This window comes from Haemorhous mexicanus, chromosome 8, assembly GCF_027477595.1.
Source record: "Haemorhous mexicanus isolate bHaeMex1 chromosome 8, bHaeMex1.pri, whole genome shotgun sequence".
Classification (NCBI taxonomy): Eukaryota; Metazoa; Chordata; class Aves; order Passeriformes; family Fringillidae; genus Haemorhous; species Haemorhous mexicanus.
The window spans coordinates 22,936,815-22,960,119 of NC_082348.1; the positions used below are offsets into that span (position 1 = coordinate 22,936,815).

A 23,305-nucleotide genomic window follows, 5' to 3' on the forward strand; every position below is an offset into this window, starting at 1 on the left:
AAATTATATCTTGGGGAATGGTCTTGACCCAGCAACAGCACTTACCTGATTATGGCACAATTCAGTTCCCTAAAAAAGGTTCTCAATATAGGCAATTTATTTCATACTAAGATTCTTTCTTCTAACAGCAACATTTTCTTTAATCTCATCTTGTTTTTATGAGCAGCAGTAACAGATTTATTCACTGGAAAACTGAAAACCATGAAAGTAGCATTTTCAAGTACTTTTAATCACAAGAAATAAATGGACAAATAGCTCTTTCAATCGTGTACTCAGTTCACTGACAACTAATTATGGTAGAAATGGCTGGGGTTTTGTCCTTTATAAACATTAAAATTTGTTAAAATTCTAATAAAATTCCTTTTCTTTATTTTTCACCACAGGATTTTACATGTAAATTACCAGTGTGGAACTTGATCACTAAATTGAAAAACCAACTAGACAACATCAAGGGTTATTCTTCTTATAACTTATGGGTGGCTTTTAAAATTTTAAATGAAAGGAAAAATTCTGAGAAACATCGAGGCCTTGCATTAAAAGAAGTAAAATTACTAAAATAATTTAGAGATATAGAGATGTATATATCATGTACATTAGAACATGTCTACTCCTATACATGATTGTTCAATGCCCAAGTTCATGTTTTGCTACTCATTTTTAAAGTTGCTTCACCAACCAATTCTGGTATTTCTTACTTTCACTTTGACTTCCATTTCTTCAAGTTCCTGAAGTAACTCCTCATTTTCCAACAGTGATGAGCCTAAGTTTTGCTTCTGAAAGTAATCTCTGATGTTTTTCTTATACCAAGATGTTACCTAATTAAATAATAAAAAGAACTCAGTGAGAAGATTGAGAAGCAATGTCCATTAAAAAAATATGTAGAAGGCAGTTTAAATTAAACAAACAGCTCACATTTTCATTCCTTTCACTGATTCATTCCTCACGTTCATGCCTCTGTTTAAACGTTACATTTGTGTTGGAACAAATGCAGAGGGAAAGGACTAATACCAAAGCAAGCACACAGTGGATGTACATGACAGAACAGACAAAAATGTGTTCATCAAGCATGATCAGGTTGTAAATTAACAAAGTAAAAGAAGAATCAGGTAATAGCCATGCACAGAAGAAATTCATGGCTTTTGATACCATAAAGATACTGTACATCCTCCCTTGACATAGAGTAACTTAAGTACCTGCATACAGTAAATATAAATACTACAAATCTGAGTGCTTCTGACCTAACAGAACCTCTCCATCCCTGGCTTGAAAAACCCAGTAAAGATAAGGGGATACTATTGCATAGAATAATCTTATGTAGATTTACAAATTTATTGCATCTTACAAACCTCTTCAGCAGGCATGTGCAGCAAACATATGCAGTATACAATTAAATCTCCTAAGATTCACAGAATTACTTGCATTTATATCTGCTTGATTCATTGTAGGTACCTCTCACTTTGTAAACAACACATGGCAAGAATTCCTGAGTGCAGCTCCACATTTTAAAATAGTATCCAGAATTAGTTATTGGTATCAGGAAGACTTCCTCCTATATTTCCAGTCTGGAAAATCACCACTATACTTAGATCATAGTCAGCATACTAAGAATTTCTGTACCCTAGGTACTACAGAGTTTAACAGCCCACTAGAGATTTTTTGTTATTGTTGTTTTATCTCCTTATGTAGAATCGTGCTATTTTTAAATAAATTTAAGCAATTATAAATAATGAAAAAAATCTTTTAAATACTTTGGAAGTATTTTCAATTACACATAAAAAATGTTCACATTGTGAGTCCAAGAGACCTAGGGAAGTAAGGAAATGATTTTAATTCTAAGCCTTCATTTCTTGAGTATATCCTCCAGATGTGTACTTACTGACTGAAACATTTTTCTTGGAAGCACATTTTCACAGAATATTTACTATGGATTCATCAAAAAACAAATAAATGGAGTGGACAATAAAAACTGTGCTCAAAGGGAAATAAAAATTTATTTACAAATGAGGGCTGGGGGGGGTTCATCATGTGTCTGTTTAGCAAAACAAACCAGTAATTCTGTAATGTTGGGCAGAGGAAGAAGTAATTTTTTAACCCTGTTAGAGCAAAGTGTTCACCCCTTGACCACTTGGCAATATTCCTTTCCATTACAGTGAGTTTAATCAGTTGGCTTCCACTACAGCTAATACCTCTGAGTGATTTCATTGTGCTAACTTAGCTCTGAAGGAATGGCTGAGAATTCTTGCTTTATCAGCAAGAAACCCACAGAATTTCACTTGCAGTGATTTTGCTGAAGGTATGGGAAGGGAGACTAGGTTAACACAGCTGTTTGAAAAAATCAGTGGTTTTCCTTGAGTGGTTGAAATCTAAAATCACTCCTGTTTTTCAAGAATCATATTTTATCTTTCGTTTACAATAATTATTGACTAGATTAATTACTTTCTTCTTCCAAAGATAAGTAATTATGCATAAAATAGGCCAATCTGCCTTTGATTTTCATTAATGTAAGAGATATAAGAAAATATGCTGCTGACACTTCCAAAAAGGAATCTATGTAAAATAAATGTGCTTTCACACATAGAAAATTCTGAAAAAGAAATATGTTACAATCATGACTATCAGATCATCACGTTCCAGTTAGAGATCAAAGGGAGATGTTGCATTTTCAGTGTTTCATAACCTGGTAGTAAGGGATAAACAACACATAGATTGTGCATCCTTCTAGACTGCCCAGCTGTGCCTAGCATAACAGAAGCAACACAAAGAGCAAAAAGCTACTCTCAGCTTCAATACAGCAGAGCAGGGCTCCAGTACTCTGCTTTCTCTGTATCCCCTTAACTCCCACTGGCATCAGTCAAACATTCAAAAGTCAGGATTTCCTCAAACAGAAGTAGCCCAGAAATATAGGCCTCATAAATATATTTAAGCTCCTGTTCTGTTTGCACTGTAAAAGAGTTGCTAGCTGGTTTTCTATGCTGTGATTTCCCTTGATGTTTCAGGTGTGTTACCTGGGTCTCCTGCTGGTGCCACAAACAAATTTGCAGAACCTGCTCCAGCCCTTGGCGCTGATGTCGGAGGAATTTGTCCAGCTGCCTCCTCCTGTCCTGCAGCACCTCAAGGAGATTGTCAATCTTCAAGCAGCTGCTGTGGGCTCCTTGAATCAGCTCTGGATTTGCATTTGGCCCCTCACATTTGAATTCTTCTATGAATTGAGTTAGGTCATGGCTTTTGTTTAGAAGAGCAAACGACTTCTCCAGAAGTTCTGTAAGAGCAGAATTTCATCAGGAGAAAACCCAGGGTGCTTTGTGATTCCAGCACCATATTTCAAATATTACTCAAGTATCTTTCACACCATCTATTTCCATACATGAGCACAATGTATTTTCATGCACTACATGAACATGATTGCTTACTTTAGAAGAGATATATATATATATATTCTAAGATATTTCAGTTTGGACAGCTCTTACGTAAACCGACAATGGTGTATACACAAACATATATGCACACACACATAGGATGGTGTACTGAGAGCCATCAAAACAAAACACAGAAGTGTCTTTGTTTTCTCAAAACTGAGTTCCTTTTGTTGGTTTCCAAACCTGTGGGTAAGCTGAAGGGGAATTTTCTACCCTTCTCCCTGCGAGGGTCAGTACCCTCTGCAGTTTTTCACAAGTGATGCAACTAGTGAGGCAAAGCACCCTAAATCCCCTCTTTTCACAAAAAACACTCAGGGAAAAAGCAGAATGGGAGGCCTCTAGATCTTCAGTCCCCAAGGGCTTACAAGAGAGATTAGTTTCCATGAGCTCACTGCAACAAGCCTGTCGACTTCTTGCCTTCCAGACAAGTGGTATTAATCAGAAATGTTTAATTTTGATCCATCCAAAATTGAACACACATCGAAATGGGTAAACAAATATATTTCATAAGTTTTCACTTTTTTTATTCCATTCTGGAGTGCATTTGTGTTAATTTTTTTTTTTTTTAATTTCTGAGTGATAAGCATTTGTGATAAACTACTTATCAGATACTGGTAGAGTCAATACTTGGTCAGGGCTGTATTTTCAGCCACCTTTCTTTGGAGCAGGTAGAGCCTATCCTTCTTGCAGAAAGCATTTTTTTTTATCAAATAGCTCAATATAGCTTTCAAAATTTTTATTCTATTTTAGGGTAGAATAAGAAGTCAATAAATTGCAGCCACTTTCCTCCATCTGAGGGAAGGCTTATTGCCATCAAAGCAAAGACTTTGTCTGGCAAATAATTTCATCTGATCCTTACAGTTATGGACTGTCTTTTCAGCAGTAAATTGCTTCCAGATACTTCAAGTTAAGATTGGTATGCAGGGAGCACTCGGCTCCCATGAAGATCTATTTGGAAGACCTGAAACCCATATTAGTGTTATCCAAGTCTGATTCTCCATTCAGCCTCCCAGGAAGAATATCTGTTGTTCAAGGTAGCTAAAACTGTTTTAGCTAGTGCTCCTCTAGTGAAAAATAAAGTATGATTTATATTCTGCCAAGTTTCATTTAAAAATTTGATCAAAATTACAAAGACAGAGTCTTAAGACTTATTAAAAATACAGAACCATGTGGAATTGCAAAGGTGCCTGAAGTGGCCACACAATGAAATTAGTTCAAAAAAATTTTTTTTCTCTTTTTGATTTGAATGTGGCACAATATACTAGAAGGTGCTTCACATGAAAGCTTGAATAAAGAAAAAGAACTCATGTGGAAGAAACTTTATGGGCAAAGGTATGTGCAGGAAAGTTGCTGAAGGTGAGATGCAAGGGCTGGCTAGAAACCAGGAGTTTCCCATCTTTCAGCAAGTCTGCTAAAATCTATCTCACCATTATATTTTTCCAAGCAGAACATGTGCATATTTGTTGTAAGATTTTTTTTTTTTAATACACACAGAAAGAATAAAAATACTCCCTCAAAAAGTCAGCACACAACCACATGCTGCCAGGAGTGGAATCCTGTTTGTACCTTTTGTGTGATGCTCTTGTTGCAGAAGAAGTTCTCTCAGAGAGTCAATATTGTCAAACTCTTGAGCATTCTTCAGGAAATCTTCAACTTGGTCAATTTTAACTGCAAACTGCATTAAGGAAACAAAGGATAGGGAGAAGCACACAGTAATTTTGTTTTGCACAACTACATCGTAATTTCTGTGTTATTGGGAAAGTTCAAGAGAATTTGTAAATTCTTGGAGAAAGGCATTTTTAGTGACTGCCAGATACAGATGCTTTCTGGCCTCTATGCACCTCCTGAGTTGTTTTTTTTTCTTTCAGGTACTGATTGATTGTAAGATTTTAGTTGACACAATCTGTAATTACAGTTTGCCGCTTTGTTAATCATCTCTCCTACAAAGCCTTATGTCAAATCTAATTTCTTTGTATAATACACATTATCAGGACACAATAATTAGTAGATTGTTGATCTTGGACTTCTTAGGGCAGTAAGTAATTGCTTCTGCAACTTATAGGTAGCACTGTCATACTACAGAAACAAAATTATGAGGGAAAATTATCAAACTCTTCAAGTTCCAGGATGTGGGGCATTGATCATGAGGCTACACAGAGTGGACAAAAACCTGCAGGGTATGGAATCCCTCTCTCTTGGCTCCCTGTGTGTATCAGTGAATTAGGATAAGAGAAATGGGTAACAGGGATCACACAGTATTTCTTTTTTTGGTGTCCATTTGCACACCAAAGTCTCAGGTAAAGCACTGTCAAGTTAGACTAAAGTTTGCTTTATGTAATTACAACACCTTATGGATATTTTGGGGTAAACCTTTCAGTGACCAGTCATCAGTGTGCATTAGTGAAGGCACCTGAGAACAAGTTCTTTCAATGCCAAATAATTTTAATCATAAGGAATGAAAGCTATTCTGCAGAATGTCCACAGCCACTGAAATACATATTTTAGGGTTTGCTCCAGTTCTACTTTTTACTGGAATTTTCTGTCAAGTAAAAATTTGGGAGACATTGTGACTAAAATATTTCTTAAAGTCGACATGGTGTTTTGTTCAGCTTCATCCTGCACTGTCTGAAAGGTGAAAAAGGAAGGATCCCAAGAATTAATTTTCTTGTTTGCCTCAACCTTTAGGAAGTCAATGAACAATATAAAACACATTAAAATTGCAGCTGTCAGAGTACTTGTGAGATGAGGGCAGCTTCAAACAAACAGTTGATTTAAACACAAACCTCCAGAGCATTTTCAAAGAACACTGAAGTCAGTTCCAGAAGTGCCTGTCGCTTCTCTAACATGATGATGAGGGCATCCCATGCATCCCCCAGGGTCTCTGCCATGGCATCATAAACCTGACTCTTTTCTTTGTTCTCCTCTGCAACCTTGTCTGCTTCCTGCAGCAGGTCCCATACCTTGTCTTCCAAAGCCTGAAAAGGAAATGTACCAAAACAGAGCAAACATAAGGAATCTGTACACAAAATCCAAAAGACTGTGCTGATACCAGTGTCAGGATATCCTTACAGTGGGTCTGTGCAGGAGCCACAAACCTCCTGCTCCTGCTTTATTTCCAGTTCCTAGTGATAGGAGTGTAGCTATTTCTGCACGTTCTATAGCAAGCTTCTGAACTTCATCCGCACTTAAGAGGCAATAGTTTTCTAAAATTCACATGTGAACAAAATATAAAAGAATTTGTCATGTTATCTCTAATATTTACACTGCAATGTTTTTACATCTCCATAAACACAGCTCTGTCCTCCTGGAAGTGGTAGCAGTGCAGCTATTTTGATTCCTCTTTGATATGTCATCATATTACATTACTGGACATTATAAGTTTTAGAAATTTGTGAGGCAATTTACTCGTAAGTTTCTGATGACTGCAGTGCAATCCAGATGAGAGTGGTTTGAACATAAACACATATTCTCCAAAAAAAAAAACCACACCAAAGTTATGTATTGTTTCAAGTTCAGCTTGCTGCATTGCTCAAGCTGACCACCAAATAATAAAGCCCTATTGTAAAAACAATTCTTCTGTGTTTCATTCCTTTTATTAATCTCACCACAAGAAAGATAACTGCTGGCCCATTTCCAGCTTATGTTACAAATCTTTAGTCTGTCAGAAAAATTGATTAACATTTGTTCTGTGTTCTTCCCAACCCCCATCTTGGCTTTTATCATGAGCATGAATTAATGAAGTGTCACTTTTTTTTTTTTTTGTTATTAGAGGTGCTACCACATGAATATGTGATGTGAAAAGAAATTTTTATTAGACAATTCAAATGGCCATTCATATACTACTGGATAAAAAGTTGATAACCAACTCTAAGAGAAGCCTTTATGATGTTTCCTTCTTGATGAGGCATAAAATTGCTCCGTGCATAACAGCTCAGTAAAAGCAGTGGCATTCATTAATCATCCAACAGGAGATATTATTAACATTCTAGACCAGCTCTGTACCAAGTATAACAAGAATTAAATGAGTATATGAGATATTGATAGTCTCCTTACTAACTCAACATCTCAATATCAGTTAATGAGAAGCATTATAGTCATGACAGTGCTGATATTTTAAAAAAGGGGTAAAATGTTCCCAGAACATTACACCCAAACTGCTTGTCACTGCAAGGTTAATTTTACCAAAATATCAGACCACTTTCACAGCTGTTCTGAATACACTGTAGAAAACCAGATGACATCTGAGTTAGTTTCGTGTGGAATTTCTTGGCAAAGACTAGTTTTCAAAGAGCTGACTATTTTATATTTTGAAATAAAACTAGGTATGCTTTTACCCTAATATTACATCAGCTTCAACATATTTAAAAGCCATTTCAAATGCTAAATATTTCCTAACCATGCAAGATGAATGCTACACAAATGGTATAAGACCCAGAAGCAGATTTTCTTCTTTTAGAAGCTTTTTTTCTGAAGAGGTTGTTAATTATCACTTATCCCTGACAAGTAGGCTCTGTTTTCTAGTAATTGATTAGCTGTGAGGAATAGCTAATCCCTAAGACATGGAGAAAACTGGAATATTCTTCAAAGGTTATCAGTCATGCTTCCTGCACCTTTTAAAATTCAGTTACTATGAGATGAATTCAAATCCAGCCAAAGAAAATTAGGTTTAAGCAAACCAAACTGCTGCATTTAATGAAATGCAAAACTAGCATGCATAAAGTTACAAAAAAAAAAATTATGAAACTGTTAATGTGTAATAGCATTTTAGTGTTTGGAATGGATTAATGGAAGTTTTCAAATATAGACTTAATTTTTTCTTTAGCATGGATTGAATATGATTCACTCATTTAAAACGGGTGTGTATTTTATTGCCTTCAAATAATAGCTCCTGTAATGCTACAAAAAACCTAATAAAGTATCACAAGAGTTGTCATGTTGTCTGTCTCAGCAACAGAAAAAGTTACATTTTGAGAAGACAAACTAATAAAAAAAAAAGAGAAACATTTTACAGGAAACATTTCACAGAAAGGGTTCAAAAACCTAAGATGGCCAGAGTGATATGAAGGTTTTATTGCCTTGAGTTTAAAATTATGCTTTCCACAACTGGAAAGTGGTCAAAGCCACTAGTTACTATGAACTGTCCAAAAAATTATCCTCAACTATGTTAGTTTCTATATACTTCATATGTGAATAGCTTATTTTCAAATTAAGTAGATTGATATTACTGGTTTTCTACTTTTTATCTTTGAAATCAAACCCTTTTATCAACACAGAGCCAAGGAATAATTTGGACAGGACTCTTCAGGTCATCTGTCTAATCCCTTGCTCTGGTTACCCAAGGACTTAGCCCATGAAGTCTTAAATATCCCTAACAATGGAAATTCCACAACTTCTCTGCACAACCTGTTTTAGAATGGATTCATTGTCATGGTCAAAATTTTTCTTCCCTAATATCCAATTGGTATTTCCTTTTTCCAACTTGTGTCTCTTGATCTAGAAGCAAACTTAGTAAGAGGAAAAATGCGTATTTCCATCCAAAAATAAAAAAAAAGCTGGCTCTTGGAAAACAGAATATTTCACAGAAACCTGAATTGTAGTGAGGTTTTTATCAATTGAGTGAACTTAGCAGAGCTTTCCAGTAAAGACTTCAAATTATGTCAAACACTTCTGGAATCTGATGTTTCATTCCCTGAGAGCACGCAGAACCGGAAGAGCAGAGTTCTCTTTGGACTCAGAGAAGCTGGAATGAGGCTGGACAAGGCAAGGAATGCCCAGCATGTGGGCAAAAAGGAGCTCATGCAGACATGCAGCTTCTGCTGCTGTCAGTGAAACCATGCCAAAAAAGCATTGCCCTGAAAACCCCAGGCCAATCTCACTTCCTATTAAATACCTGTGATATTTCTGATTCCACCACACCAAAAGAAGAGCACTGGTGGCTTAAAGGCAGCAATGCTGCAGTTCAGATGGACTGAGGGATACTGGGTGGGTGCAATCCCAGGCCTGCAGCAGGAATGCTCCCTGCCTGGGGATGCAGCTGCTGGGCAGCCACACCTCTCCCCCCACTCCTTCTCAGGGTACATGTGCCTCTGATACTGCAGCAAAGACAGAAAAGTCTTTTATCCAAGTTGTGTTGGACAGTATAACTTGTGTATTAATTTGTTCCCAGTCCATTAATAGGGTATTTTTCCTTCTGTTAAAAGAGCAAGGAATGAGAGGGGGGAATGATCTTTTGCCTTTCCTGAGTTGTTGAACACTGAATACAGAGCTTGGAATTTTCAGAGGTGTAAGCTACCCTCCCATTCTCTTAGCACTGAGATGTTGCTAAAATTAACCTTTAGTTAGTGCTAAAAGGCAGTGCTGAGATTATACAACACAGTTGTTAACTTGGAGCCCAGAAAACAGTCATAAATCTATCTCAAGTCAAATACTATTTTGGTGGCAATTTTGTTCATACAAATGTTGAGATTGATGAGTGAGATGAACTACCAATGAAAAAAATATATTTATTTCTTTTTAACTTTTCCCTTTTTTTTTTTTTTTAATAACTTGTAAAAGTCAGCTCTGGTTTGATAAAAATGTAGCTGAACTTTGCTGCTAATTGTACCACTGGGCACCTTAACAACCAATTGCCAATAATTCAGAAAATATTAACAAATAATTTCTTCCATAACAAAACTACTGAAAAAATAAGCATTTTGAAATTACTTTTGCTTGAAATAACTGAAAGGCTTATTTAAAAGATATTGGCTGCAAAAAATGAGTGTATTATATTAGTGCTTTTTGAAGAATTTAGTTTTCTAATTTTTTTCCTTGGCTATTAGCATATAAATTAATATTTTGCAATTTATGCTCTGTGAATTAAAGTAAATAAAATAATTAGGAGCAATTCTCAGGTTCATGAGCCAAATTAATAACAATGATACTTTTAAATTTAAGTTTATGGGCTAGATTCTCTTCAGTTTGGTGGCTTTTCTGCCACAGCCTCTCTCATGATAAAAACCAGAACTTTGGAAGCAAACCAAGATTGCCTTATTGGGAATTTTAGCATTTTTACAGACACACACACACACACACACACACATTTTTTTCTTCTTTTCTTTATTTACCCCCAGAAGATCCAGTGAGTTTTAATATTGAGAGACCCAAGCACTATGGAATCATGTTATCTGCAAGTAGATTTTCCCTTGGAAACAGCAGGAGAATGGCAGAGAAATGCCTGTGCAAAGTGCAATCTATACCATTTTGTCTCTTGGAAATTTTGTCTCAGGTTTTATAGGTCTGATTCTTCTCATTTTTCTTTTTAAATTGTGAAAAATGAGCTATCCAAATGTACATACACATATTTCCAGAGCATATAAACCTGCTGAAAGTTGCCTAAAGAAGGATGAGTCAGATATTGGGAAAGAGACTTCCATGAAACCACAGAACTTGATGGTTTCAACAAAACTGGGGCTGCTGATCTGGTCTGATTTAGCAAAACAGAAACAGAATATAATAGCTTAGAATCAGAACCTCTTAGGTGAGACTACAGAGGGGAATTTTAACTGGATGTAAACATTGTATACATGTTCTCTGTTTAGTCTCAGTTTTAATCTTTCCTCTTCAACATTTATTCTTTCAAGTCTATTAATAATAACACATCTGTTTCCTAATCCATAAACATTGGAAGTGGAGCCCTTTTCAAAACTTGTGTTCTGGTTTTTTTTAAATAGTGGGGTGTTCCCAGTTCTTAAATTTAATGGAACAAATGTAAATTGGTTATGAATAAGCTAGAGTACATTCTATCAAAGCAAAGTATTTTTGATATCTTTTTCCCTATGGCCCTGAAGACCACACACCAATTTTTATCACTATATTTCTGAACATAAAAAGAAATTCAAAGTTGTTCTAAAAATTACTGTTTTCTCTTTCAACAAATCCATTCCAATTGCTGTTTAAAGTACCATCTGCATTACTAAATGTCAAACTGTTTGTTTGGGCTGTTTTAACCCTGTTAACATTGCTAAGCCAAAACCAATTCCCTGAAATACTGAGCTGCATTACATTCCTTTTCCTCTAGCATCAGAAGTACTGTATGTAAACTGATCACTGTGCCAGGTTTTGTCCTTCCTTACACCTGTGAATCTTCAACATACTAAACTGACAGAAGAATATTTTGATTATAACTTGCAATAAATATACTAGGATGAAAATAATTAAGTTAAAAAGCAAAGGGGTGATTAAAACCTAGAATGAGTTTACAGAAGAACATGGGATAATGCCAGAATGGACAAGTATTCCATAAATTATCTTCTAAAAGTCCATAGGTTCATCTCTACTGATTCCAAAGATGTATTTAGTATGAATCATCTAACTCTGGCCTTAAGCAGGACTAGTTTCATGATGGAATCATTAATTACTCAGGAATTTTTTCCTGACTTGCACAAAAATTTAATTTTGAATTGGGATAGTCTAATCAGCAAAGTTAAACATATGCTTATCAACTATGGGTATCTCTCAGGATTTATTTTCCTTTTTTTTTTTTACCACAATAAAAAAGAAATGGGGAAACAATTCAAGCTGCCTCTTACCCATTTTCACATAGCTACAGCATAATTCATTATCAAATGCTTAGTGAAAAGAATTACTATGAACAATATCTCAAAAACTCCAGAATCAATCAAAAAAAAGTTTGGTTTTGGAAAAAAAAAAGTTTGGAAAAACTTTTTACAGGTGGGTAAAAGACTATGTAATTACTGACAAGTGTTAACCACTTACAGTAAGTCACAAATGGTCATGGCTGAAAAATGCACAGCCAGGAAGAATTATAACATTGCAGTTCTTTATTATCACAGCTCATATTATTGAGGAAAAAGTAGCCATTTTGAGCTTATTTTTTTATAGAATATTCATTAATCAATGCTGGGTTTTGCAAGGACCACAGGCATAAACCATGAAATAATGAGAATTTGTTCCCAAAGCATTCTTGAACAGTTTATGCATAATAAATTTTCTTATCTGATTTGACTTGATAGTAAAATGTCATTTGAAACTTTGTTTTTCTTACAAAAATGGGAGTTTCTTTCAAAGATGGGAATTACTCTGTTTTCTTTTTCCACTCTTTAATATTTATTTTTGAAAATTAGGAGAAAAAAATCAGCTTCCTCTTGTCATCATGGTGTAAGAACTCAGCTAATTCTGAATTGCTCAAACAGGACACAGCAGCTTGCTCCAAGAACACCCAAATGTTGCATTAGTGACAATAAAGATGAGGCACTTTGCATAAAAAAGGAAAGCAAAACCACCTCTCTCTAGGAATTGGGTATTTTGGTTGGTTTTGGGTGTTTGGTGGGTTTTTTTTCTGATTCTATTCTTCATACTCTTGAAAACCCACACAATGCAGTGGATTAGCCACATTCTCTACATGCTGTACTGAATTCCCTCACACTCAATGGATATTTTTAATGACTGGGGAAGCACATAGTCCTAGGTATTAAATCAAATACTTGATCCTATCTAAATCATGTTTGTTCTTTCAGATCTGAAGTTTATGCAACCCCCCCAAAAATTGAATAGATAAATTACTGTTCAGAGCTTCAAAGATGTTAGAGGAATTCATTTGTCTACATATGTAAAGTCAACCTACCCTACCAAAATATTAAAACATTTCTTTTTAGGTGACTTCAGACTTCTCTCAGTGTCAAACACCCACACTTAAAATTACTCAGTTCTTTCATGCAAGCCTGTCACTCAGCGTCCAAATGCCACTGTTCCTATACACTGCTCTTTGGAATGCCAAAATCTGATTTTAGGACTGTCACTGAAGTATTCCTAGATCAAGACAAGCTGTTTTGATCCTACAGCACCATTCCCAATGCAATTTACATCAATTAACGTTCAATTTAAATGTTTTTGGAATATCTGCTTCAGACTTACTTGTGCTCACAGCTGTTATAAAATAATCAAACTTTTCACAACATTGGAGAGTTTTAAAAATTAATAGACATGCCTTTATATTTAGCAGTTCCTGAGGGCTACAGGAGTTTTTCACCTGACACTGATGTATAAAGTTTTAAAAACTGTGCCTTTCCTGCTGCCGTCAGAAGCATATTTTTCCTGGGAAGAAGCCTAATTTCCAGAGAATTATAGACTATGGAATATCCTGAATTAGAGACTTATAGAGAATTATAGAATTATAGAATATCCTGAATTAGAAGGAACCCACAAGAACCATCAAAGATCTGCTACACTGACAAAGGCTGAAGATATTTTCCCCTTTGTGGAGTTTAACCTAACCACCATAATGCAATAGGAGGCACAGGCAGCTACATGGGCTGTTGTACCTGAACTGTAATGGCTTGAGGAAGTTTTTTTGTGGTCTTATCACATCTTACCTTCAGCTTGGACAGGAGGAATTCATGATCTTGAAGCAGTTTTTTAGTCTCATCTTGATTGCTGCCAATTTCTAATATATTTGGTGTTGATTCAGCTAGCTGAAGCTTCACCCATTTTCCACACTGCAATAAGCAAACAGTTACAGCCTTCAGAATACACATGGTTTCCTTCATTTATTTGCTCACACTTGGATTCCCAGCTCACACATGCTTTCCACAGTCATAGGAGCACAGGGACCATACACACAAGGAAGTCACAGAGAATACAGTACAAACTTCATTTGGAACAGGTAACAAAATCCCAGACTAGTGTTATCCAGAAGGTGCTCCAATATTCATTTTGCCCATGAAGAGTAAAATTATCACAATGAGCCCAAATTTTTTCTCTGACTCATCTCCCCTTTCAGCTTATGACACAGATAGTTAGGTGACTGGTGGGTGAGTGGGGCAGGCAGAAGTACAAAATGTATTACAGGAGATGCAAAAAGCACAGCCTCAGATCTTATTGCTCCTGAACAGGTCCCAGGCACCTCTGTAGTGAATATGTGGAGCAAGACATTGCACCTGTAGCAGCAGGGACACCCAACAGCCTTTGGCACAGGCACCAGAGGATGCCGATAAGGACCGAAGCTGGGATGTCACTGTGATGGTTCCACAGCACAGAGAGGGAAAATAAATGGCTTCATCATCAACTTGAGTCTCCTTGCAATGAAATTACTCCCCTGCAACAGCAGACCACCTCACAGGAAGGGTGAAAACTGACCTCAAAAAAAACCTTCCCGCAACTGAGGTAATCACCTGAATTAGATGGCAACTCAACTCATTATCACCTTATTCTGCATCACAAATGGACTCTAATGGCTGAGGCTAGCACGTTTTCTGGACTGCCTGGAGAATGAAAAATCAAACTGCCAATAAATTCCAGCTGGGATTCATTACTACATCCAGATTGACTCCCAATGCCAGGTGTGGAGGTGTGGATTCCAGCTCACAAAAGAGACCTTTCGGTGCTTGTAAGCACAACTGCATGCACACAAGGGCTTACAGAAACACGTGCGACTGTGGATTCACAGCTTTCAAAAATAACTACTCAGTAAGTTTAGACTATTTTTTTCCCAGAAAATACCTCACCTCTGGAGTTTATAGAGCCACTTATTGTGTAAAATTATTGCTGAGTACAGTTAAAGTAACTCAAGGAGGCTTTACTGCAATCATCATGCTTTAAACACATTTTTATGCCTCTCTTAAAATAACTGTTTTTAAACAGAATAAGAGGAATTCCTTCCAAGACCCCACATATTTTGACCAAACTATTTATCCTTTTGGAAAAAAAAAAAAAAACAGTAACCCAAAAGCCACCAAGAGTAATTGTGAACAGAAACAAGTGTTAACTTCCCAGTCTATTAGATACTGACTAACCAAACGGCCTTGCTGTATCATTTTATGCCAACTACTCATTTGCCCAGAATATTTAAAAGCGTTGATCACGTTAATATTTGAAAGCAGAAAGACAAGAGCAGACACACCAGCAGCTGCTGCCTTACCTTGAGCACAGCTATAACAATGCTGGCATCCCCAGCCTGCACAGCAACAGAGCTGACTGTTGTTGTGGAAGGCTTCTGCTCCGAGCTGGCTTCATCGGACATCGTGCTTCACAACGGGGCTGCAGGCATCAAAGCAGCCTTGAGCCCTTCTCTCAGGGTCCTCTGCTCATTTCAGGGAGCACCAGAGTCCCTGGGATTCATTCAGTGGAACGGCTCAGCTAACACTGATTAGTCTGCCAAAAGGAAAGAACAGGAGGTTAAAAATAGACACCTCCATTGAGTTTATCATTCTTGAGAGAGATTTGACACACCCCTAGTTTGGTAGCATTAAGATGCCTGCTCTTTTTTGTCACCATCTGGAGTGTGAAGGGCTTCCTCCACGGACATCACCTGGCATCAGTTAACCAAATTTAAAAAGAGTTCTCACATTATAACACCTAGAAAAAAAAATTGCCATTGATTCTATACTGACAAACCCAGTGTTGTGAGGTTTCGAACACGCAACCATCAAAGCTACATCTTCACTTTATACCAGTGAAATACTTCCTCACTTAGTAGCTACTGAATATATATGTTCAGCATGATTCTTCTGCTAAATCAAAGTCTTTAAACAGGATGAGCATGTTTATATACATATCAAATCCTAAATCAAAACAAGGGATTTTCAATCCAAAAATACTTAAAGGTATAGTGAGCATAACAATCAGAAAAGGAAACCAAGCACTTTGAATTTTTAAGGAATATTTTATTTCTAAGATTAAAATAATTACCTGCTTTTCAATTTAATCCTTAATTGTTTCTAGAGTCTTCATTTTGTTCTAAATGAGCATAAGGAAGACCTCTCTAATAGCTGCTTAAACTCTGTTTAAGTTTTTTATTCAGCGTGGGGAATTATTAGAGACATTTAGATTACAATATTAGTTTGACAGATTAATTTTATTGCCATTAGTCCAGAGCATGCCACAAGTAGCCCACACTATAGGACAGCAGCTGCTGGTTTTCCTTCCACAGAACAGCTGAGAAAGTGACACTGGTGTTTAGGCTTGCAGGTCACTCTGGAAAAACAATTCCACCCAAGAAACTACATGCAGAAGTCTTCCCTAAGCATCTGCTTCTTTGGTTTGTTTAAAAATATGTAACATTTAAATACATTTTTATATAAACTGGATTTCTAATTACATACAAGGACATGCACACCTGCAATGGAATCAAGATCTGGAAGCAAATTCTAAAATAGTTTGGATTAGAAGAAGCTTAAGGTAGTTGCAGGGAATTTCAATTTATGTGTGAAGGTAGAATTTTACTCTTTGTTTGTTCATTTCTACCCCCCTCCAATTATTAGCAGACTATATTCTTAATCTGAGCACCACCTTCAAACCATGAGTTTCCAACAGGATATGAAGAAGCCCTTTATTGTGGTTGGTGTTAAACAAAATGAGCTTGGCAAAGCAAAATCCATCCCTTGTGCCAAAACGCAACCATGAACCCTCAAGCTGCCAACCAAGGAACAAATACCACACACTTTTCTGAAACTCTTCCTAACACTGTAGGAGACCCAGGGACCCTGCCACAGCATTCAGTGTTCCTTGGGTATTGCCACAGTGGGCAGATCTCCTTGGGACTTGCATGTATTCCTGTAAAAAGTATGGCAGAACAAAAATTTGATAATGAATCCCAACACAAAACCTGGGAGACAAAAGTCCTAAAGAGAACTTCAGGAGTGAAACATAAGAGAACCCTATTTTGGTTTGAATTGAAGATAGATCCATTCTACAAAACCTCCTAAATACTCCAGCTTTCAAAAGAACATTCCAGAAGACAAGCAACTTTGGATTTTTTACCCTGCAGGCAGGACTGCACTTGGAGGACAAACAGCACTTGGCTGCTGGAAAAACTAATTAGGAAAACACAGGCAAGCCTCTTTCTACACTTATAAAAGGAGTTACAAACCAATTTTGGTATTAAGTCCTTGAGTTTTTGTTCTCTCAGAAGAGCACTCTAAGTGTATTTTTTCATGGCACAAGTTGGGCCAATCCATCATCTCCCTGGGGTAGCCAGACATAAGAGCTGTTTTTCACTCAAGTTAAATGAGGTATCATTTTTCATAGTGCTGACAGCTGGAAATAAGGGGAAAATGCCACACTCAAGAAGTTGACTATAAGCAAATTTGGCAACAACTGAAAAAAGGGATTCAGAATGTCTGATAACAAATGCAGGGATATTGTATTTATTCATCTTCTGCCAAGCATAGAAGACAGAGGCAGGGAAACGTCAGAGTAGTGGCAGAGAAAAGTTATCAAGGATTCAAAACATATCTTAGAACATAACCCTGGGAAGGAAAAAAAAAGAGGATTTTGCCATTGCATGATGAGCAGTTTCAGCTGTGTCCAAGGGAGCAAAATTTAACAAGCATGCCTTTCCCCGTCTTGTTTACTTGTCTGTCTGTTCCTCTGTCTGGAACAAATAAAAATCCCGGTAGCAGCCAGAAAAAGGTGGGCTATTTGTGTCAGGAGAGAGGATATTTTCCTTTTGCTACTGCTGTGTGAAAGAAGAGAGTAAGGGTGACAAGAGGAAAGGAACATTCACCAGCTGTCCACAGGAAACAACAAAACTGAACAAAGGAACAAAGGAAGCAATCTCAGGAAAACAAAAAGAAGATCAAGTCTCTCTAATGTAAATAATGTCATGTATTATCTGAAACAACTGTAGGTAAAAAGGATTTGAGAGGTAAATATAATAAAATTCACTTCATTTTTAACATGTAGGGTATCCAATCCACAGGCTTTCCTCATGCCTAGCAAGCAAAGTGTGCTATTCACAGCTTTGATAGTGATACATAGAAAAGGGGTCTGACTTTCTTGGAGGTAAGTCTCTTTCTGTTGAGAGCTTTTAAGCTGCTGGTGCACTATGAAAATGCCTCTGGGAGAGACAAAGTTCACTCCCTGCAGCCTCAAAGGCACCAGAGGTGCTTCACTTTGACTGGTTTGTAAATGTAGTGGGTCTCCTCTTTCTTCCTTTTCTCAGGCCTGGGAGAGCAGGAGGACACAGCAAAGAAGGGAAGGAAGCATCCCTCAGATTTCTGGGCTTCATGAGGCTGGCAAAAAGGAGCTTCCAATAAACACTGCTTCCACAGCCCCACCTGAAACAGGGACAGAGACATCTGTCCTCTCCAAACTGTGCTTGTTGCTTTTTACTGGTTCCTATGGTCTCACCTTTTGAGTAGGGACCATTTCCAGGCATCATCAGGAATGAGGGCACGAAAGCAAGCAGCCTAGCAAGTCCCCAGGCTCATAAAACAGCCATGAGGTCACATCAAGGGTGAGCATGGAGCAAAAGGCAGGTTTTCCTCCTGGAAGAGATCTCTTTTTACCCTACACTGGTTGAACAAGTTTCTAGGGTGACAAAGTGGTTGAAATTCTAACCTGTTATTCCTAAAACCCCAAATGAAGAATGATAAAAATGATCCTGGCTACAGTCAGGGGACACAGGTGGGACACAGAGGTCAGACAGTGCATGAGTGGGGAACAGTAACTTGGAATGTCATCTCTTTCTTAGCACTGAGGTGGGAAGAAGTGTTCTTGCAGAGAGCTGCCCTGGAGGGAAGGATGACAGAAAACAGAAGGGAACCTTTCCTCTTTTACTGAAGGCCAGAAGGACCAAGAGCAGCTGGGCACAAACCAAATTCCTGCATCCAGAAGCAGGGCAAGGACCAGCACAAGCTACTCCCCAGCCCCAGCAGGGCCCTGAGGCTGGGGAAGTCTGTCCTCCACAAACCCAGACACCCAGGAGCAATGGGCACCCCCATAGCCTGGCTCCCCCAGAGCAGTGAGGGGTCACTGCTGCCAATCCTGCAGGCAGGACAGGAGCTGTGGGCAGGGCAAGGGGAGAGAAAGGGCCAGCCAGGGTTAATGACATGAACTTCAGTAGGTGAGAGCTGCAGCACAGGCAGAAGGCATTTCTGGGTCAGCTGAGAGCTCAGGAACTTGGGAAAAGGCGGCTCTAAAGAAACCCAGGACCCTGCTGGCCCCAAAAGGAGGTTGTCCTGCCCTTGCCATGGAAAGAGAAAGCATAGGAGCCCAGTAAAGGGCAAGGAAACAGCTGTGAAAAAGTGAAAAAGGGGTAAAAGACAACCTGCTTCTCTCCAGCAAAAAGTTTCAAGAACACACTGTAGTCCTGGAGAGTTGCCTGGAGTATTGTTTCAGTTCCAGAAACAAGAGTTCCAGATTAATTTTAATTCTTCACTATACTTTGATGTCTTATGTTCTTGTTCTTGTAATAGAATTATATTCTATTCCCATTCTTCCTGTGCATCACCCCTAACAAAAGCCTTTCTACTCTTTTTCCTCCATCACCTGTCCCAAAAACACTTCTTACCACACTAAGAAATCAGCATGAAAAGAAAAAGCTAGCCAAAACCATCACACAAAGCAGAGAAACTGCCAGTAGGAAAGTTGTCCCTGTCACACTGAACATCTCTGTGAAAGAAAATAAAGCAACATGCTAACTGTAAAACCAGCAGAGTATCAGAGATTTAGAAATCAGCCAACAGCTCAGCACTGCTAATTCAGAGCAATGGTAAGGGCAAAAATCACTATTTGTTTGCTTCCAAGGACAACAAAATTTAAAAAAACCCAAACAGTAAACAGACATGGGGAGCAATGACAGCTGAAACATTTCAGTCCACTGGTCATCAATTTACCAAGTTCTGCTCTTTCATCCTGAAGCTTTGTCTTGCCTGTATCCCTCTTTATGGATCTTAGAGGATTTCCAGAAAGTATACACACTATGTGTACCTGTAAATAAGAAATAGTACCTAAATCTCTATTATGTATTGAATGATGGAAAAATCCAGCAAATTTATCTAGGGTTAAATGTCACTTCAGCCTCCACACTAATTTTAAGAAAGCTCATATAACCTTTAAATTTAGAACTCCAGATTCTAAGCTTTATATAAACAAACACCATTCTTTCTAGCATCTGTTACTTAGAAAATTGTCTTCCAGTTCTTTACTAGTCTTATATACAAGATAAAGAGGTATGCAGCACATAGGGACTGCTTGCATTTTTATTCATTAGGCTTGAATTCTAAAAGAGGGTATAACTGCTCTGGTTTTGGAAATACAGAACTAATAATAATAATAATAATAATAATAATAATAATAGCAGCAGCAGCTTGGCAATAATGCATTCATCTAATCTGCTTTCTTCATATCTTGTTATCTTAGCACATGATTCAAGATGGGCAGCATAAAAACCTAAGGTGTTGGATTCTCCACTTAAGAACCCCTGCAGCAAAACAAATTTCTTGTTCTGAGAATGGATTAACACATTAGTGCCCTCAGAAAGAAGTTCCTTTCCTTGTTAAAACTAACCCCATGCAACAACAACAAAAAATTCTTCAGATTCTTTACTTGCAGATAACCTTGAATTGGTTTCATACAACAATAAAATAGAAGAGGATAAAAAGTATTTTGAGGGAAGGAAGAGAAAGAGAGGGGAACATGGGCCCCTGCAATAAATCTGAAGCCACTTACAGCTCTGAGTGATTAACAGCTGTATCTCAAAGTCAAGCTGTTTGAACAGATTTCTTCAAATTGAAAGATGTTAGTTACTTAGTATCACATTTTTTTAGCAAGTTTAATTTGTTTTGCTGTCAAAAACAATAAAAAATACAAGTTGTATTTACACCTTTCCTCAAAGTGATAGCTAGAGAAAAAACATAAGAAAGAAGTGACTTGATGACTGTTTGAGGGCACATATAATGGCAAAACAGAGACAGTGAAAATTTTAAACTTTTGAATGGGGTAAAAAAAAAAAATCAAACCAGAAAACAGCTCACAAGTGTGAATTGCAAAGGGGTCATGTCTTATTCCCTCTCCTGTTCCAGGTGAAGACATCAGCACATCAGCTTAAGTTTACTGCAGAAATGGCAGTGAGGCTCTCCAGCTCCCACAGAATCAGCTGGAGAACAGACTTACCCCATCAGCACCCCTGCAGAAGCTCAAGGTTTCTGTCTCACTGGGTGTTGTCCAGAACAAATGCTGCACAGCCTCTGGAGCTCTACCCTGGTGAATGCAAAAGTGCAGCCCTTTTAGCAGCTCACAGGTGGCACAGCACAAGTCAGCCCAGATGAAAGGTTGTCAACAGAGAGGGTGGCCCAGGGTATTCAGCTCTGTCAGGAGGGTGAAGAGACATTAGAGGGGTCATTAGTCCGTGTTTGAGGCTCCAGCAGCAGCAGCAAGAGAAGAGTTTATTACACAGGATTACTATGTTCCCTTGCCCATGCATGAAAGGAAAGCCAACAGGACTTTTGTTCCTGAATTCCTCGGGAGCATTTGAAATTCCTTCCTGATGTGGTGTGTTAGCACAGTGGAGTATGCACTCTGCACCAAATATAGACCTGAGACAGGCTACTCTTTCTCTCTGTAAAGAAGGAAGATTAAGATACAGATTGGTAACCTACATTGAGCTCTCAGGGCAGCTACAAACTTCCACTAATAAGGTAACTTGGGGGCACTTTGGGCCCACGTCTCTATTTCCTGTGTTTAACTTGCATTTACATTTCAGCTGTATTAAAAGACCATTTCAGTGAAATGTTTTCCAATGTTTATACATAAATACAGATGTATGTACTAAACTTGAGAAATAAAAACGTCAGATAAAAATCACACAGACTGTTCAGAGTTCAAGCAGGGTTCTTAGGGCCATCTTTTAAGAGCAAAAACTCTCCATTCAGACCTGTGAAACACAATCAGCCAGCAGGTGCAAAAAGATCAGTAGAAGCCACTCAGTTAACAGGGGATTAATTAAGTAGATACAATCATGCAAACCACACCAAAACACAAATGCCATATTGTTGCTATTGTTGGGAAAAGTTGAGTTATGCAACTTTCAGAAGGCTAAATTTAGAGCAGGTACACAAATAGGTTTCCCAGACACACTTGTAATAGAACATTACTTCACACCTCTGATATTTATCCAGAAAAGAAATATTCAGCAGGACAGCTGAATTTTAGGTGTTAGAGGACCACGAGGCTTTAGAATCCTTTTCAAAAAAAGTCATTTATCAGTGGGGTTATAAATAGCATGCTTTATTTTGTTTTAAAAAGATAAGTCCATCCTGTCAACCTGAAGGCTGGCAATGCTGAGGATTCCTCTGTATGTTCTGATCACACAGACCTTGATACCTCAAACATGGATCACATACCAGATTCTGCCTGTCTGTCATAGGTAAGTACCAAATTGTGCCACATACTTAGAATCTGGCCTAAATTAACAGACACTTTTGAGGAGTCCTCTGTCTTATTTTCATTACATGTAAGTCTTTCCAGAAGCAGAGACAGGTGATGTACTGTAAGCCATCCCTTGTCAGTGCAGCAGGATCTGCACTACCCATGTTTCAGAACCTTACTTTCAGTGTTCTCAGGATAAAAATACCATGCAAGAGTACTTGATGGCCTGTGTATCTTTTTTTTCATCCACTTGATCTGATATTTGATAATTATCCTGTAACAAAACTCCTTTCTCTATGTTAGTTCTCACTGTGTGAGTATTCCTTCTTTTTGCAGGGTGTTTGATTAACTGACTTCAAAGGATGAGCTTGATCTTCCAAAATATTAAAGGCTACCTATTGAAACCATGAGATTTTTATAAATATTTTCACTGTATGTGAAACAGACAGTTCATCAAATGGTTTTCCCACCTTTTTTTTGCTTGCTACTGCTCTTCAGGTCTCACTATTATATATAGAGAAAAACCCCATCATCTCAGTGTTCTAAGATGAAAATTATTTCAGCTGTGATTTTCATATCCTCTGTGTGTGTGCACAATTTTCATGACTATAACATCTTGCCACTCCTTAATATTGAGGAGGTTTCCTTTCTAGCAACACTGTGAAGTGGGAATGCAGCTGCCACCCCCTCCCAACGCACACTGGCAGTACCAACCATTTAATCCCAGAAGGAAACTCTTC

At 37.8% G+C, this 23,305-nt stretch overlaps 1 protein-coding gene across 3 annotated transcripts in view; it reads right to left on the reverse strand.

Moving 5' to 3' along the window:
• Positions 1–21,568, reverse strand: part of LOC132330616 (coiled-coil domain-containing protein 141-like) — a 44,872-nt gene extending 23,304 nt beyond the window's left edge. Inside the window, exons 1-7 of one of the 3 annotated variants that reach the window (XM_059853195.1) lie at positions 21,312–21,568; positions 15,334–15,566; positions 13,790–13,912; positions 6,200–6,391; positions 4,983–5,091; positions 3,006–3,259; positions 696–815 (exon numbers count right to left, since the gene is read on the reverse strand). In XM_059853195.1, coding sequence (XP_059709178.1) covers positions 696–815; positions 3,006–3,259; positions 4,983–5,091; positions 6,200–6,391; positions 13,790–13,912; positions 15,334–15,435 — 900 coding nt within the window. In that variant the 5' untranslated portion in view covers positions 15,436–15,566; positions 21,312–21,568. Of the gene's footprint in view, positions 1–695; positions 816–3,005; positions 3,260–4,982; positions 5,092–6,199; positions 6,392–13,789; positions 13,913–15,333; positions 15,567–20,032; positions 20,174–21,311 lie in introns of those variants that run through there. The other 2 variants (XM_059853193.1, XM_059853194.1) reach the window with 2 other exon arrangements.
• Between the last annotated feature and the right edge of the window lie 1,737 nt (positions 21,569–23,305).